We start from the raw sequence: 16,113 nt of genomic DNA, 5'->3' as shown, positions 1-16,113 counted from the left end.
TTTATAAAATTAAATAAATAGTTATTGTTATCAAAGGATAAATCTTATCAAAAGTATGAACATCTAATTGTGGATAGATTATGACAACTACTAATTAGACCCTCTCAGAACAATTGATATCTCACTCTAAAATAATTTTAAATTATTTTTAAATTGCATTATCTAGATCCAAAAGTTTCAAGTTTATTAAAAAATAAAATTTTATTCTGAATTTCTGATGTACACCCACTCATAGGGATGACAATGGGGAGAGGAAAGGAGGAGATCAATCTCTCCGTACCCACCCTCGATATTTTGTGTATGTTCCCGTCCCCGTCATAATTGATTGAGAGAATCTTCATCCCTCTCCGAATAATAACAGGGGCTCTCCGAGGGTCTCCGATCCCCGAATAACTAATATTTTTTTGTTTTCAATTTTGAGTTAATTATATTAAAATAAAAAATTCAAATAAAAATAAAGTTTGAAATATATCTTACATTAATATTGATCTATTACAAAAGTCACATGCAAAATACAAATTATCAAAATAATTATCTTTATCAATATTCATAATCCTATAATAAAAAAAAGAATTTACTTTTATATCGATAATAAAATAAATGAAATAAATGTAGATACTTAATTAATATTTTTAATAAAACAAAATTAAAATTAAAACAAAATTTTTAGGCTAATAGAATCTACCCAGCCTTTTTAATATCCTAAATAAAAATTTAAGACTTTAATTAGTTAGTTAAGCCTAAAAGTTTAATAATATAAATATTTTTATATTTTTTATTTTTACCAATATTTATAATTTTATAATATAATTTAAATTTTATTATTTATTTATTTATTAGTAATTTTAAAAATTAAAATTGGAGAAATGGGGAGGGGATAGGGATTCCACCTCATCCATATCTCTTCCCCGAGTAAGAAATTAGGTAAAAAAAATTCTATATCCTTTCTCTGAATAAAAAATTAGGTATAAAATTATCATCGTATCCTCCATGACAAGAAAAAATCCCTAAAAATAACTGTCCCCGTCGAAAGTTTTATCATCCCTACCCATCCACCAATATTTCTCGTTTAAAAAATATTAAAATTGGATAAATATAATTTAAAAACTACAATACTAAATATTTAATAAATATTAACTGATGTAACTAAAAAATTATATTAATATAATTTTTTAATTATACAATAAAAAATTTACGTAACTAAAAAATTATATTAATATAATTTTTTAATTATACGATAAAAAATTTACTATATTATTAATATTATTAATTTTTAATTATACGATAAAAAATCTACTATATTATTAATATTATTAATTTTTATTTCATAATTATAATTTTTTTTCTCCATCTACTCTACCATAAAGTTTCAGACACCTCATCCGCCAAACACATCTAAATCATTTTGTGAAAACGAGAAACGAACGGAATACAGCCACCACCCAAAAAGAGCTAGCCGCCTTCTCCTTGATTCTTTTATTGATTCTAGAGTGTAGTCTTTTCCAAATCCAAACCTAAAATCCGCCGCCACCACCATGTCATCAACTCCAAGAAAACGCAAGCAAGTGGCAACATCCCCGGTCTCCTCACCCACCTCCCCAAACGGCCGGGTTTTTACCGACTCCGACGAGATCCGCCTCCTCAAAATCTTCAAGAAACTTGCCGAACAAAACCGTTCGTCGTCATCGTCATCAACTCCAAACTCAACCATCACCCTTGATTCCTCATCATTCAACCGCATCAACTCGTCCCTCGGCTCCAAATTCACCCACGCTCAGATTACTGACAAGATCCGCAGGTTACGGGTCAAGTACCACAAGCAAGCTCGCTCCAAGTCCCTCATCAAAACCCCACATGACCAAGCGCTTTTCAAGATTGCCCAATTAATATGGGGCAAGAAAAAAACGAACAGAAAGAAAGAAGCCAAGAAAGTTCAAAATTCCGCATCTGCTGATGATGAAGATGAAGGGGAAGAACAAAAAAATGAACAAAATGAAGAGCGTGAGCGTGAAGGAGCTGAGTTGGATGAGTACCCAGTACTAGCGGGTGAGCTTTCCAAATATCTTCCTATGAATTTGGTGTGGAGAGAGGCGTTGAAGTCGTTGGGGAATGACAAGTTGAAGGAAATGAATGACAAGTGGATGCTGATTGGTATTGAAGAGGCTAAGATTGTGAGCAAGAAGGCTGATCTTGTGAAGGAGCAGACTCAGTTGATCATGAAAGCTCTTGGTGATGGCACTGCTAATGGAAATGAATACGCTGGCTTCCTTTGATTCTCATTCTGGGTGTGTTCTGTAGACTTGTATTTCTACTGACATTGTTCGTTCTGTACTTTTGTAGCCGCAGAAATTAAGCTGCTGACCTGTTAATTGTTTCTCTCTTTATCCATTGGTTTAATTTGAGATGCAAAATGAGTTAGATTTTCAGCTAAATGCGCTTTTCAAAGCCAAGAAGAGAAACAAGCAAGTCTCCAAAATATTAAGGTAGCGTTTATTTTTTGGATTGGATTGGGAATTTTGAGGAGTGAAAATTTTAGGATTGAAGTTTATTTTTTGGATTGGATTGGGAATTATGAGGAGTGGGAATTTTAGGATTGGGAGTGTGGAGTGGGAGTAGGTTGTTTACTTACACTGGAATTGAAGCATGGAATAAAGATCAGAATCTAATTTATATGTTTACTTTGTCTAGGATTGGGAGTAAATTGTTTCAAATTATAATTTTATCCTTATTTAAAGAATTATAGTTTTTAATTACAAAACTAATAAAAAATATATTTAATGAATAATATTTATTTTATTATATTTGTAAATTTATTATAATTATTAATATTCTTAATTATGAACAATAAATTATTAATTTTAATACAAAATGAAACCTTATTTTATTTTATATAATTATATTAAATTTATTATTATATAAAATAATAATATAATATTATTTAGTACAAAATTAATATTTTCTTAGAATAAACTATTTATTATTATTAATATTAAATAAATATAGTACTATTATTTTTAAAATAAATATAATAATATTATATTTATTAATTCTCAATTAATATAATAATATTATTTTAAAATAATTTTAACTTAGAATCAATGCAAATTATTATTTAGTTAAATATAATATTATTATTCAAATAAATATAATAATATTATTTAAATAAATATAATAATTTTTATTTTATTAATTATAAAATATTAAATTAAATTAAATTAAAAAATAAAAGGGTAAAAAAGGGAGAGGTAGGAGTGGATTCCCACTCCCACCTCCCCCAATGGGAGTCCCACTCCCACTCTAAAAATAGGTGGGACCCACGGAGTGGGATTCCCACTCCCTTCCTATTTAGAGGAAGTAAACGCTGGAGTGGGAAGAATCCACACTCCTCACTCCCACTCCAGCAAATAAACACAGCATAATAGTCTTCTGAAGCAAAAATGAATCAAATTTCATCTTAGTTCATAGGCTCATTAAGCATAAAACCATCTGATCATCACATGAACTCAACAGACGTAAACAAGTCAAGCCTACCTACTCTTATATACCAAGGTTTAAGAATCCTAGTTGAATTCAAATTTCACAGTTGAGATGAATAATTGAATTTCACTTTATAACAAAAACAAACACGAGAGGATTTAAACCTGTGATCTCAACTGTTAAATTAACAAAAGACATAAAGCACAAGTGAGAAGACAACTAAAAGCTTAATCACTCAGAATTCACCGGTGCCTTTTCATCCACAAGCAGTACACAAGAAGTATCAACATCACATATCTAAACAGGCAGCAACAAAGACATCAAAGATGTCAACAACACATCCATTCACCAAACGAAGCCTAACATGGAATTCTGCATGTATAGAGATACAATGCAGTACCAAACATCCTACGACATTTAAACCCTTTAGGTAAAACACTAAACTTCCTATTCCTTCCATTCTTTGACATAAAGAGCGACGTGAAATCACTTGGCAAGTATGTTTTGCTGAGCTTGATTCTCCTGCTGCTGCTGATAGTTCAGAGGCCTGCGGAAGAGCATAATGTGTGGTTCAGGACGATGAATGGCATAGTGAACCCATCCACGGCTCTGCTGAACTCCAATTGCACGCCATTCAGTCTACAAAATACAAATAACATATGTTAAGAACTGCTGACAAAAATATAATAGCCACAATACCGTCAATTACATTACCAAATTAGAAAGACAAGAAGCACGCACACAAAAAAATAAAAGAAAGGGAAATCAAAGCAATAGTTCAAATTACACAAACTCAATATATAGAATTCAATTGCACAAATCATTTGGGTCACCAAGAAATCCACATTACCATTCTATAGAATGTAAAAGCATGTTTGCTAAAAGGAGAATGAACGACAGAGGAGGTAAGAATAAATAAAAAGACGGCTGCCACTTCCAACCATTTATCAATTAAGAAGAAAATCAAAAGAAAACATTACATCAGAGAACTTAATTGTTATGTCCTTATTCTTAACTGTCACCAAATCATATGTTGACTAAATCTTGGATTTTATGAATCCATAATACTCAATAAACATTTTCCCCATAACATTAACTTTAACTTTTGGGTTGATCACACTATCAAGGTAAAATGAAGAGGGGGCAACAGGTGCTGGAACATTGGCTCAATTTCATTGGGTCGGGCCAGTGTGGCCAATGCTGGTTTGCCTGTTCCAAGCCAAGAATTTGGGCCATGTGTCTCTGGCAAAGGCACGAGTCTTATGGTTCATAAGGCCCCGCATGAGGCTGGCTTCACACAACAGTGACAACCTCTCCTGGCAGTGGAAGGATAAGTTTCAGGTTCCATGACTAAGAGGTCACCTATGATGGTTTGATCTCTTAAGGATCAAGAGTTTGCTTCAACTCATTAGCTCTCTACCTTTGCTTTGACCATCTATTTATGGCAACCAAAGTAGTAGTGATCATTTTCTTTTTGATCACTAAAGAGCTAAGATCACCTCTTGATATTACAAGCTAAAATCACCCTCTTGATCTTAAGAGCTAAGATAACCCTACTGATCTTGTGAGATAAGATAACCTCCTCATTTTTGTCATCAAACCATCATGGGTGACCTCTTGGGCATTAAACCCTAAACTTATTTCCAACAATATAAAATAAGGAAAACCGAATTATTTTATCACCCTTCATTCAACCTAGTTCTTTTATCCCTTTTCCACCAAATTTGAGCAAGTACAAGATGTTGCATATTTAGACTTCAACCTTTACCATTTCTTTTCAACAAAAAAAGTGTAATGATACTGCTTGATCCTTGCTACCTATGTTCCTATTTCACACCACCAAACAAAGGTCATGGAAGCACAAAATAAATGGAATATCTAATCATGATAATAAATACACTTTTAATAACATCCTCTTATCGGACATTTTCCATTCAGTATTTCACATGATCAACAAAACAATATTCAAAAGCAGAATCTTCAGAATCTAATATCAAACAACAGCCATTTAAACAAACAACTTGCAGAACGCCACATCAAAAAGAAAATTACTATATCTAGTATCCATTTGATAATTCTTTTTTTTTTTTCATTTTATGGTTAATTTCACTACAACTATGAAAGGAAAAACAAAAACAGAACACTCCACAAACACACAAAAAAAAGTTTCAACAACCCTAAATACAGAAACATACTTCAGAAAGGAGACGATTCTTGGGAAGCAATTTTGCCACATCAGGAGGAAGAACCACGTGTCTGCACGATCACAAAAAATAAACCCCCCAAAGAAATTCAATTAATATTACCCTAAAATCGATAAATAATGAAATAAACCAAAATAATACCTGTACTCGTAAGTGTCATCGAAGTATTTCTCCGAGTACTGGATCTGACCCATTTTTCACTCGATTTTCTGAAGATTCGATCTCTGTAAGTTCAAATAATTTCAGTTAACACTATGTCATCAAAATTGAAAACGATGCGTTTTTGTTAGAAGTGATGAAGAAAAATTTGAAAGGGAGAAATGATTTACCTTTTTAGTGACTGCAGAGAATAATAAGCGAGTGCCAAGTGAAATGAGAATCGAGTGAGTGGGCGAGAGCGTTACCAACTTATAACCCGACAAAACAAACGAGAGAGAGCGGCGTAATAAGGGAACTTTATTGAGGGCGAAATGGTAAATGTATTTCTTCTTAAGTTGTGATTTATTTATTTGGAAAATCAATATAATTAAAATTTTAAATTTTGAATTTCGAATTTTGAATACATCCCGCTTTTGAAAACGACGATTTGGTCTCATCAATCTCCAACGGCATTTTGTTTTTTGATTAAAAAAATTATTGGTCTCGTAATAATCACTAACTAATTCAAAATTTCTCCATGGCATTTTCATTATTAAAAATTTCCCACTTAAGATTCATGTTATCCTTTAATTAATCAGTAAATTATATACATTATGCGGCGTTGAAAAATTATGATTGTGGAAGGCAATGGAGTATACTATATATATTGTTCATATTTTCTAAAAATGAAATACAAAATAAGAACGTTTCTCACAGAAGAAACTGCATTTTTCTATTCAACTAACAGTTTCCAAGATGGACCAAATACAAAGGTTTTCAAAATTGGGAAAATTCCCCTCATTAAACTGAAACGCCCCCAAAATTTTGTATATGCTAAGTTGTTCGCTATCTTTCTTCTTCATTCTTTTTAGTAAGCCAGCCCCAGATGTCACAAATATAAATTAACCCAAAAGGTGGGGGAAAAAAAAAGCATTACGGCTGATTTCTTCTAATCTCTGTACAAGGAACTGACAAAGAAAACCTGTACATTTTCTTGCAAAAGGGGTAAGCAAAAACCAACTGATTTACATTTAGCCATCCACTGATTTACCGACAATCCGGCATTTTGGGACCGGCTTCTGCAGCATTGATGTTCCTTGGAAGATCATCAGGGGATAGTCATTTCTGTACTTGTTTTGCTGCAACATAGAAATCATGTGGACGTTAGTGTTAGGCCTAGTATTGCCAAGAAAACACGAGCAAAAATGTTCGCACCTCTTCCTCGGTCATCATGCTGAAACCAAATTTATTAGTCCAAATTGCTTGCGCTTCACTGGCTGATGGAAGGACCAGTGTCTTCACGTTTAAGAAGCCGAGTAGCTTCTCAATACAACAGAAAAGGCTCTGGAAGTAACCCTACAGCAATACCACATTTAATCTATTCAATCTGGACATCAACTTTACAACAAAACAGACTAGGGTTTAAATCATTCACTTAAAGAGATGGGGAGATTTAAAAAGCTGGGAAAAAAATATATATATATATATATATGCAGAAATGATAGTCAGTCCACCATTACAATACCTGGCCTTGGCAATCATTACTAGTTGCAACTAAAGGAAGCTCTGCCAGTTCTTGCCCAAAAATCCTAAAAATTCCGGCAGACACGACCACTTGGCTGTATAATAATAATATATGATCATCAGAAAAAAATAAAATACATATTACAATGACAAAAGAAACCCTTTGGTAGATATTCTCACTTTACTGTCAATATGGCACAATACATCCCATGATAATCTTGGCCCCTATGGCTTCTCCTGCAAAATCAGTAAATTAACATAGGATTCTCGGAAGCATATTAAATAATAACTGTAATTAATGGTAATGATAAAAGGCAAGCTAGGGGGTAAACAAAACTTAAAGAACCTATTACTCACCCATAAACCATTGCAGGAATGAGGTCAAGTTTAGATGCACTTTCAATTATCGGATCAAAACGATCCTAGAGCATGGAAAATAAAGAGATATCCATTAGCATTTGGATGATGATATATCCTCTCAATTTTTTTAAAATAATAATTATAATTGAAATGAAACTATTTTATGGAAGCTAGCTGCTGCACTTGAAGAAAAGGGACTTGAAGCAAAGGTGTGACAACAATCAAATTCACACTATATTCAGCTGCAACAAAATGCCCTCACATGATCAAATTAGGAAGAGCCAACTTCATATCTAGCAGGATTATTGTATCATACGAAAACAAAAATACCACATGCAAGATAGAACTGCTTTGAAGTACGCTCTAGGTGCATCGGAAGCATCCACTTTCTTCCCTCCTCAAACCCTCATCTGACGTCAAAATCGACTGCATATCTGAACCACTTTCTTCATGCTTCTTCTTTATAACATCCAAAGAAGTTCAGGAAGCTTTTCTTCACCCCGATCAACCAACTTCTGCAAAGCCAAATTAATTCTTTTGCAATCTGCACAACAGAGCCATTTTCCTTTCGGCAACTCCTGTTGAATAAAGACAGTCAATGCTTTACACAGTAATGTAGAACTTACAGCCAAAAAGAAATTGTATCATAAACGAGAAGTTGTGGCACCTGAAGATCCTCCATTCCATGATCTTTTAGACAGCCAACATGATACTCCCTCTCACACTGGATAATATTGCAAAGGAACAGTGTTAATAGAAAGAACTCTTGAGAAAACCAAACATCTAAGTGAATTGATTGAACCAACAGAAGTACCTGATCGCAAAGTATAACGGTGCGACGACCAAACCTTGACTTGCAAAAATCACGTCCTCTGCATTGATAAACATATATTTATATATCACAGCACTCATGTTCAAGGAGGGAAGAAAAGGAAAGCTAGCAATGATCACAGAAAACGAACTCTGGATGGCAGGGTGGAGTGGGAAAATATGAACTGAAAAACAGAGGCCAAGTACAAGAAGAGAAAAGGAATGCTTAAATGGATATTTCATGCGGCAAGACCAGAATAGAGCAGACCTGCATAAGACACATCCACCTAATTCTGTATCAGGGGTTTGGACAATCCGAATGCATCGACTAACCATCTGTGCAAATGGATCAACCCCTTCAATCCTTCCAGCTGCTCTGGCATTGGCATTATACTCCACAAATTTTTCTTTTTGGAATGTATTCATGCAGTATCTACAGTGCCAAGTACCGCTGGGGATCCCCGGTAAAGAAACACAGTCTGCAATTGATCAACATAAGGACGAGTATCAGGGCACCAATTGATGCAGATTACAGGAAAACAATTAACTAGAATTTTCTGAACACCATGGATGTTAATCAAATATAGCTGTCAAATCCAAAAACAGTCTCAAGAAAAAGCAAGGGAACTCAAATATCCTAACTATGTCATTTTTCATATCCAAATAGTCAGTGAGGGAAATATGTTTAGGATGCGTTCGGAACCGAAACAATTAAAATGTTCATAAATAGAATCATAACATGCATGCCACTATCAATAAATACATGAGTAGAAGACAGATATTTCATATAAGTGGACAGAATATTGTACAAACTCCATGGATTGTGATTGAAGATGAGAAGCAAAACAAACTCAGGCAATGAACAACCTATATTTCTAATTAATAATTTCATATTTTCATTAAGGAGCAAAACAAACCAACAAATTCACACATCCAATCATTCAATACAAGATTTGTGTCAGTATGAACGTAGGCCAAACTGGCCACACTTGACTAATGACAGCAGAAGGCTGAGAGGACTGAAAGATCAGATTCAGTTGAAAAGCCTAAGAAAATAAGACATTTTCCTCAAGCACATACACACAGGTAAGGAAATTATACCTTTTACGTATGGATTTCCCTCATACATTCCACTGAATATTTCCCCGACTTCCAAAACCCATAAAGTATAATAGTCAACTACAAAATTTTGTTTACTGCCAACGGAACAACTCCAGAATATCTTCTAAAGCAACCCAATTTTCTTTACCCGTCCTTATTTCAGTTCTCATACAATCTAACATCTTAAAAAAATAAAGTCAATAGAGAAGGCCCCCAAAAAAAAAAAAGTGTTTCCTTCACCATTATCTAAACCTTTTACCGCAAAGGCGCAATTAAGAGCTTAAGTTCATAACATCAGGAAAGACTCCAAATAATCAAATTCATAACACTAACACAAAATACGCCAAGAGAAGTTCAAGTTTACCTATATGAAAAGCCCTGGGACATGAATCACAACATAGTAGATCCCCTCCATCCATACAAATGCCACAAAGGTCATCATTCTCTTTAGAAGAGAATGGTCTTTCTAAGGACAATTTTATTGATAATTCATGGAGAGATACACCATTGGATGTGTAGATATGTTGAAAGCTGCCAAATACACACAGAGGCAGAGTGAGAGAGAGACCAAGTCAAACAATAATAAAAGGACTACTAAATGTTGCACACAGACCGTGAAATTCCAAATCTCTTGTCTAAACATCAAGAGAACATGCCTAACATGTCTTGCCACTTAAATCATGCCAAGTGAAATAAAAAGGTAATTTTTAGATTTTATCAATATTGCAATTCATCAAACCAATATGTTATCCAGGGACCACCATGAAAATCCACATAATTGACTCCAAACACCAAAACATACAAGATAGAAACTCACGGTTTACGACGACTTGCCCAACCAGCATGAGCTTCAAACTGTGAGGGGCTGACCTGCTCATTAAATGTAAAAGAAAATCAGACATCCAACTGTAATCTCAGGAAAAAATATTTCTCCAGCAGAGCAAAAATACCTCAGAGTTGCAGCAGGTGCACAATATTCCAAATCCCTTTTTGTAGCCTACCAGAAATTTCTACCAACAACATAGCGCAAGTCAGGAAAAAGAAGTTAAAATAAGAAATTTAGAACAGATAAATTTTCCCAACATGGAGTAAATGCAACAACCTCGCCACGAACAAAATATCCCACTTCAGCTCCATCTTCCAAACCACCTTCCTCAAAGACCAACTTATGCATCCGCAGATCCCTTTCAAAAAAGCATCATAAGGAACACAACTTTAAGTGCTGCTAATGATAGGTGACATTTCCCATCCATATACACCAGAATAAACAACGAACTTACAGACAACATTCATACAAACACAAATATAGCACTTACTTTCTTGTTATTTTCCCATGACTTTTTACTGAGCTACTTTTCATCTTACTGTGAGATGATGTTTGAGCTGAATTTGGTTCTGGAGATCTGAAACAGAAAAAGTAAACATATTACTCCAAAGAAATACATACATAACAGGAAGACATTTAACCCATTTCAAACTCGCAGAACCTAAGATTAACTTAGTTTAGATTTATGAACAAACAATGTATGAACATAAATATAAAGATGCATGCGTTTGCAACCATAGATGAACAGATATGGACCATTGATAAAAATACAAATCCTAGTATATACACTTTGCAATGAATTAGCACAGCCTATAGCTGCCAAAATTGGAGGTATGATCTGCCAAACTCTCAAGTCCTACAAATGAGTGCAAACGCTGTAAGTATAATCTACAAATGAGTGCAAACGCTGTAAGTATAATAGCACGAAAAGGAAAAAAGAAAAAAAATGCATACCTATTACTAGTATCAGTCAATTCGCCAGAGGGAGCTGGTGACTCCTCCAACTCAACAGAGGGAGGTTGAGGCTCCATCTCAGAAGAGTGAGATAGAGGCTCCTTTATCTCGGCAGAGCCAGCTTGAGACTCCTTCAACTCTACACATGACTTGCATAAAAGCATCAACTCCTCGACACCAGCATTAGAAAAGGAAACTGCAATTGGCAAAATTCCCATAACTCTCGATTGTCAGAATTCAGAAAAATGCTCACTCAAAGGGACAACAATATACATCAAAAGAGATGTGAAGCAACCTCTGCAGTTCAAACAAAAGTTAGCTTTCTTCATGGATGAAGAACCGAGGACCATCCTGACAGCCTTCTCCAATGTCTCCAACGGTGAGTCTTTGCATACATTCATAATGTCACGAAGTGTCTTCCCATTTTCCAAGTAAATATATTCTGGAGGACGTTTATTTGAGCTACCGGCATGCAGCTCAAACACAGCAGGTGTAACAACCTGGATACCAATAATAAACACCCAAATCAATGTCTCACAGAAACATACTTAACAAGACTAAAACACAAATATGACCTAGTAAAACTAAAAATTCCAAGTAGTACAAAAACTTACTTGATTTCCCTTACAATCATCACAAAAACAAGAGATCCCAGAGCCCTTAACCACTCCTCGAAGACCAGTAACTCCAGGACCTTTTACCTAAAGGGTACAGATAATCACACCAAAATCAAAATAGATTATTATCTCTATATCATCTAATACACATTCGGTTAATATGGGAAACAATCTTTCATACCTTTGAGCCACGAATGTACATCACAGACATTCCTTCAAGTATACCTGACTCAAGAAAATTCTTTAACTTCGAATAGAACTTTCTCATGACCTTCCTCGGCTTCATCACTGTTTCTTGCTTCACTGGACCACCCACACCATCATTAGCAACTTCAGTTACATCACTCCTTTTCCCACCATCTTTTGACAAGGAACCCTTTGCCAACTCTACTTTTTGTTGTAACAATGATCTTGTAAACCTCCTCAAAGGCCTCTCAACAACCACATTCACCGTCTTCCCTTCGTCATTGCCATCAACTACAACAGATTTAGCCACATTAGACTCTCCGTTACACAAAGTACTTGAATGTTTCCCCACCATAGAGCTCTCAAGCACCCCATTCTCCACTAATTCCCTTTCAATGTCATTCTTTTTCTCCTCATCCATCTCCATTTGCACCCTTCCAGGCTCGTACTCCTTGCCTAGACCCACCTCTTCACACTTAACTTCTTCTACATCCATAGCAACTCTATCGGATTCATCCTTCTTCTCCTCTTCCACAACAGCCACCACTTCTTCAAATTCATTCTTTACCTCCCCTATTAGATCATTTTCAGCCTTTTCTCTGTCAACTTCAGAGTGTTCATTTTCCTCTACATTCGTCAAAACCTTATTGCACTCATTCCTCCTCTCCTCTTCCACAACAACTACCGGTTCTCCACATTCATTCTTTTCCTCTTCTATTCGATCACTTCCACCCATCCCATCCAATTCTCCATACTTATTTTCTTCTACATTCATCAAAACCTCATCACATTCATTCTTCTTCTCCTCTTCCACACCAATAACCACTTTCCCAAATTCATCATTTCCCTCTTCTCTTCGCTCACTGACGACCTTAACCTCTTCCACATTCATCAAAGCCCCTTTTTCACCAACACCCATATTTTCAGAATCATCCTTACTTTCTTTCTCACGAATGGGTCGTTCCCTCTCATTATTTACATCAAAAACATCACTTTTCACCTCTTCTTCACGCTTATCCTCCGTCTCTTTAACAACAACACTCTGTTCTTGTCTCTTCCTCTTCTTCCTCGACTCATACGTCTTCAATTTCTTAACCTCTGGTGGACCCAGAACACAACCCGAATCCACATTACTCTGGACCTTCCTGGCCCGAGTCCGACCCAATGACCCACAGATCTCCGATTGAACCTTCAAAGCAAACTCAAACTCACGTTTCAAACCCACCCGGATCTTCGATAACACCACGAACTTCTCCTCCGAATCCGTTCCGTTCGCCATGCCTTCAAAACCTAGACTTTATTCTTTCTCTCCCCTTGATTAATTTCAATTTGCCCCCACAAAAACAGAAACAAATTAGGAAAAAGTTTCTGGGTTGTTTATGTTGGCGTTCATTGTTTCATCTTTAACGGAGGCAACCAAAAAGAGGAAAAAATAGGGTTTAATTAAGATTTGATTAAAAGAAAAAGAGAAAGAATAGGGACAGCGCCGAGGGTACAATAAGTCGGTTTCTTTGGTTAGAAGGTGAACAGAACAGAGGCTTGAGAGAGAGAGAGAGAGAGAGAGAGAGAGAGAGAGATGCGAGAGAGAGAGAGAGATAAGCAAACCTCTATGTTTCATGGATAGACGAAACTACCCTGATTGGTTGACAACTTGCATTTTTTATTCTCTCTTTAAGAGAAACAAAGGGTTTTAAACTTTTTTGTATTTGCGGTGGTGGGTGATCTAATTTTGTTTTATTTCATTTGTTTCTTCAAAGTTTTAGTTTTTACTAATGTATGCCTGGTCGTTCTGCTCATTTAGTTCTTACTCGAAAGGTGGTTTAAAAAAAGAAATTGAGGTTGGGATTAATTATGTCCATATCAGGAGAATGTTTGTGATATATATTACAATAAGGACTTATAAGTAAATAAAAAAAATTTAGTATTCTCAACTGGGACTTGTGTGTGAACAAAAGAAATAAATTTCAGAGGGACTTATGTGTGAACAAAAGAAATAAATTTCATAAATTAAAATTACCGTCGTGTCTGAGTTATACATGGTTATTAATAGGCTGGTTAAGAGAAATGTGTATCTAAGTTAGCACTTTCAAATTATAAGCATTTCATTAATGAATTATGTGTATGCAAAGGAATGTTTATGATAATAGTTACGATACGAATTTTTGTGTGAATAATAAGTCTAGAAAATTCGGATTGTGGTCCTTACTGAGTTATACATGGTTAATAGTAGGTTGAGTTGGAGAAAACGTGTTTTTGAGTTGGCCCTTCTAAACTATAATGTATTTTAGTAATTACTTTGTGACTCCTTTTAACTATATAGTTTAAAAGTGATTGTACACATGATATGAGTTATACATAGTTATCAATAGGTAGTTAAGTGAAAATTTGTCATAATTAATTTGTTTTAACATGACTTTTTGATATAAAAAATTATGTTTAATTATGATATATCTCCAAATGGCAGATATGTTATTCGTGCAACTATACTGTCAACTAATTATAAATTAGTTGTCAATATCTAATTGGTTGTACCATAACTTAGAGATAAAAGTTATATCCAATTATAATATATTTTTATAAATTCAAATATGTTGTCTTTGTAATTGTGGTGTCAAGTAACCTTAAAATTAGTTATCAATATTCGATTGTTCTTAACATGACTTTATGATATAACTTATGTTTAATTATAACTTAATTTTTAGTGACTCTCTATTACTATACAAGTTAATTTTCTTAAATAATATAATAATTAGAGTAGTGCTAGGCATCATAATATCTAATTCTCAATTTAAATCGTAAAAAATATAACATTTTATTCATTGGATGATGGTTAAATAATTTTATAAATTATAAAATCTATCACCAAATATATAAGTGACACATGATATTAAAGTTTAAGTTAAAACTCAAGTGTTAAGATCCATAATATTATTATAGTAATTAGAACTAATTTTAAAGTAATAACTCAATCTTTTTTTTTCGAGATTCTATCTATTGAATTTACCTTACTTTTGTCACTTTTTTCGTTGTCGTATTTGTTTAATTGAAGAATCATAGTTGACTTTAGTAATTATACAAATTTTCCAAAATTACCGGGTGCATCTGCAAAATGGAAGAAGTCGTATAGGTTTGCAATTAAAACCATTAATTAGGGACAGTTTCGTCATATGAAAATACAAATAAGGTTGCCGGTAGCCCTATTATGTACATAAATAAAATTTTTATATCCGTTCCCTGTGTTTTTCTTTTTTCTTTTTCTTTTTTTTTTTCATTTTTTCCTCCTTAATGTTTTTGAAACAAAGCGATTTTTCGCGGCTCAGCCAATAAGCGGTGACAGCCAATTGACAGACGCCACATACTGCTTTAGATTTTGCGTGAATGTTACCAAACCCAGCCGATTTCTGGCGCGTTCACACACGTCATACGCACAATACGGTGTTTGAGAATTCGAAGGCCATGCCTAATGTAAATTTGAATAATTTGTTCACAAATTAAGATGCATTATGAAACCTATGCCCAAAAAAATGCATTATGAAAATTAAAAATAAATAGAATGAAATAAATACAGTAAATTTTGTTAAAAAAAACACTTAAATTTCTAATATTGATATTCAATATAAAAATATAATTGCATCCATTTGGATGTAACTCAATCTACCATAAATAAATTTTACACTCGCAATCACTCCAATTCAAATAAATATAAACTAGGAGGATTCATGTTTAGTGATTGAAGCTTCTCATTCTTAAAGAGTTGATCAGGTCCGCAATTGTGTATGTGGCAACATCTCAATTAGGGAGTTGTGGGCCCCATAACACAACTCCCTGGTTGAGATATTAACACGTGAGCAGTTGCATACTTGATCAAGTTCCCTCATTCTTATCAAAACTTTTAAAATACAAATCCTTAATGTTT

At 34.2% G+C, this 16,113-nt stretch overlaps 4 protein-coding genes across 5 annotated transcripts; 1 reads left to right on the top strand and 3 right to left on the bottom strand.

Annotated features, from left to right (window-relative positions):
• The first annotated feature begins 1,535 nt into the window (after positions 1-1,535).
• Positions 1,536-2,273, top strand: LOC18035384 (probable transcription factor At1g11510). Its single transcript, XM_006424370.2, has one exon. It carries the CDS (start codon positions 1,536-1,538, stop codon positions 2,271-2,273), a length of 738 nt encoding a protein of 245 aa, XP_006424433.1.
• A 1,240-nt stretch (positions 2,274-3,513) lies between these two features.
• LOC18033935 (cyclin-dependent kinases regulatory subunit 1) lies at positions 3,514-6,120 on the bottom strand. Its single transcript, XM_006424369.2, has 4 exons — positions 6,011-6,120; positions 5,823-5,905; positions 5,673-5,733; positions 3,514-4,116 (listed from the first exon to the last, which is right to left on the bottom strand). Exons 2-4 carry the CDS (start codon positions 5,873-5,875, stop codon positions 3,964-3,966), a joined length of 267 nt encoding a protein of 88 aa, XP_006424432.1. The 5' UTR covers positions 5,876-5,905; positions 6,011-6,120; the 3' UTR covers positions 3,514-3,963.
• A 391-nt stretch (positions 6,121-6,511) lies between these two features.
• On the bottom strand, positions 6,512-7,951 carry LOC112096091 (increased DNA methylation 1-like). Its single transcript, XM_024178809.1, has 5 exons — positions 7,701-7,951; positions 7,524-7,580; positions 7,345-7,438; positions 7,035-7,175; positions 6,512-6,958 (listed from the first exon to the last, which is right to left on the bottom strand). Exons 1-5 carry the CDS (start codon positions 7,709-7,711, stop codon positions 6,851-6,853), a joined length of 411 nt encoding a protein of 136 aa, XP_024034577.1. The 5' UTR covers positions 7,712-7,951; the 3' UTR covers positions 6,512-6,850.
• Positions 7,952-8,079: 128 nt separating this feature from the next.
• Positions 8,080-13,839, bottom strand: LOC18034772. 2 transcript variants are annotated; one of them, XM_024178807.1, is made up of 13 exons: positions 12,193-13,839; positions 12,009-12,095; positions 11,690-11,894; positions 11,395-11,590; positions 10,931-11,017; positions 10,714-10,798; positions 10,565-10,624; positions 10,432-10,484; positions 9,979-10,145; positions 8,782-8,992; positions 8,518-8,575; positions 8,371-8,427; positions 8,080-8,281 (listed from the first exon to the last, which is right to left on the bottom strand). In XM_024178807.1, the coding sequence occupies exons 1-13, from the start codon at positions 13,474-13,476 to the stop codon at positions 8,165-8,167; spliced, it is 2,667 nt and encodes an 888-aa protein (XP_024034575.1). In that variant the 5' UTR covers positions 13,477-13,839; the 3' UTR covers positions 8,080-8,164. The 2 variants fall into 2 exon arrangements, with proteins under 2 accessions (XP_024034575.1, XP_024034576.1); XM_024178808.1 differs by having other exon boundaries at positions 8,191-8,281; positions 8,666-8,992.
• Positions 13,840-16,113: the final 2,274 nt, after the last annotated feature.

Source organism: Citrus clementina, unplaced genomic scaffold, assembly GCF_000493195.1.
Source record: "Citrus clementina cultivar Clemenules unplaced genomic scaffold, Citrus_clementina_v1.0 scaffold_8, whole genome shotgun sequence".
NCBI lineage: Eukaryota > Viridiplantae > Streptophyta > Magnoliopsida > Sapindales > Rutaceae > Citrus > Citrus x clementina.
Note: the sequence above shows the minus strand (reverse complement) of the source record. Positions and strands in the feature narration are given on the sequence as shown.

Bases quoted from the DNA above. Each gene is read 5' to 3' on its own strand.
- LOC112096091 (XM_024178809.1), bottom strand. The intron at 7,176-7,344 runs GTATTGTAATGG...GTATTGCTGTAG, and splicing joins GTAATGATTGCCAAGGCCAG to GGTTACTTCCAGAGCCTTTT. The intron at 6,959-7,034 runs GTGCGAACATTT...TCTATGTTGCAG, and splicing joins GCATGATGACCGAGGAAGAG to CAAAACAAGTACAGAAATGA.
- LOC18034772 (XM_024178807.1), bottom strand. From the start codon at position 13,476: ATGGCGAACGGAACGGATTCGGAGGAGAAGTTCGTGGTGTTATCGAAG. The intron at 10,146-10,431 runs GTGAGTTTCTAT...TGTATTTGGCAG, and splicing joins TGGGCAAGTCGTCGTAAACC to CTTTCAACATATCTACACAT. The intron at 8,282-8,370 runs GTGCCACAACTT...TTTATTCAACAG, and splicing joins ATGGAATGGAGGATCTTCAG to GAGTTGCCGAAAGGAAAATG.
- LOC18035384 (XM_006424370.2), top strand. From the start codon at position 1,536: ATGTCATCAACTCCAAGAAAACGCAAGCAAGTGGCAACATCCCCGGTC.
- LOC18033935 (XM_006424369.2), bottom strand. From the start codon at position 5,875: ATGGGTCAGATCCAGTACTCGGAGAAATACTTCGATGACACTTACGAG. The intron at 5,734-5,822 runs GTATTATTTTGG...GTGATCGTGCAG, and splicing joins GATGACACTTACGAGTACAG to ACACGTGGTTCTTCCTCCTG. The intron at 4,117-5,672 runs GTATGTTTCTGT...TGTATTTTGTAG, and splicing joins AGAATCGTCTCCTTTCTGAA to ACTGAATGGCGTGCAATTGG.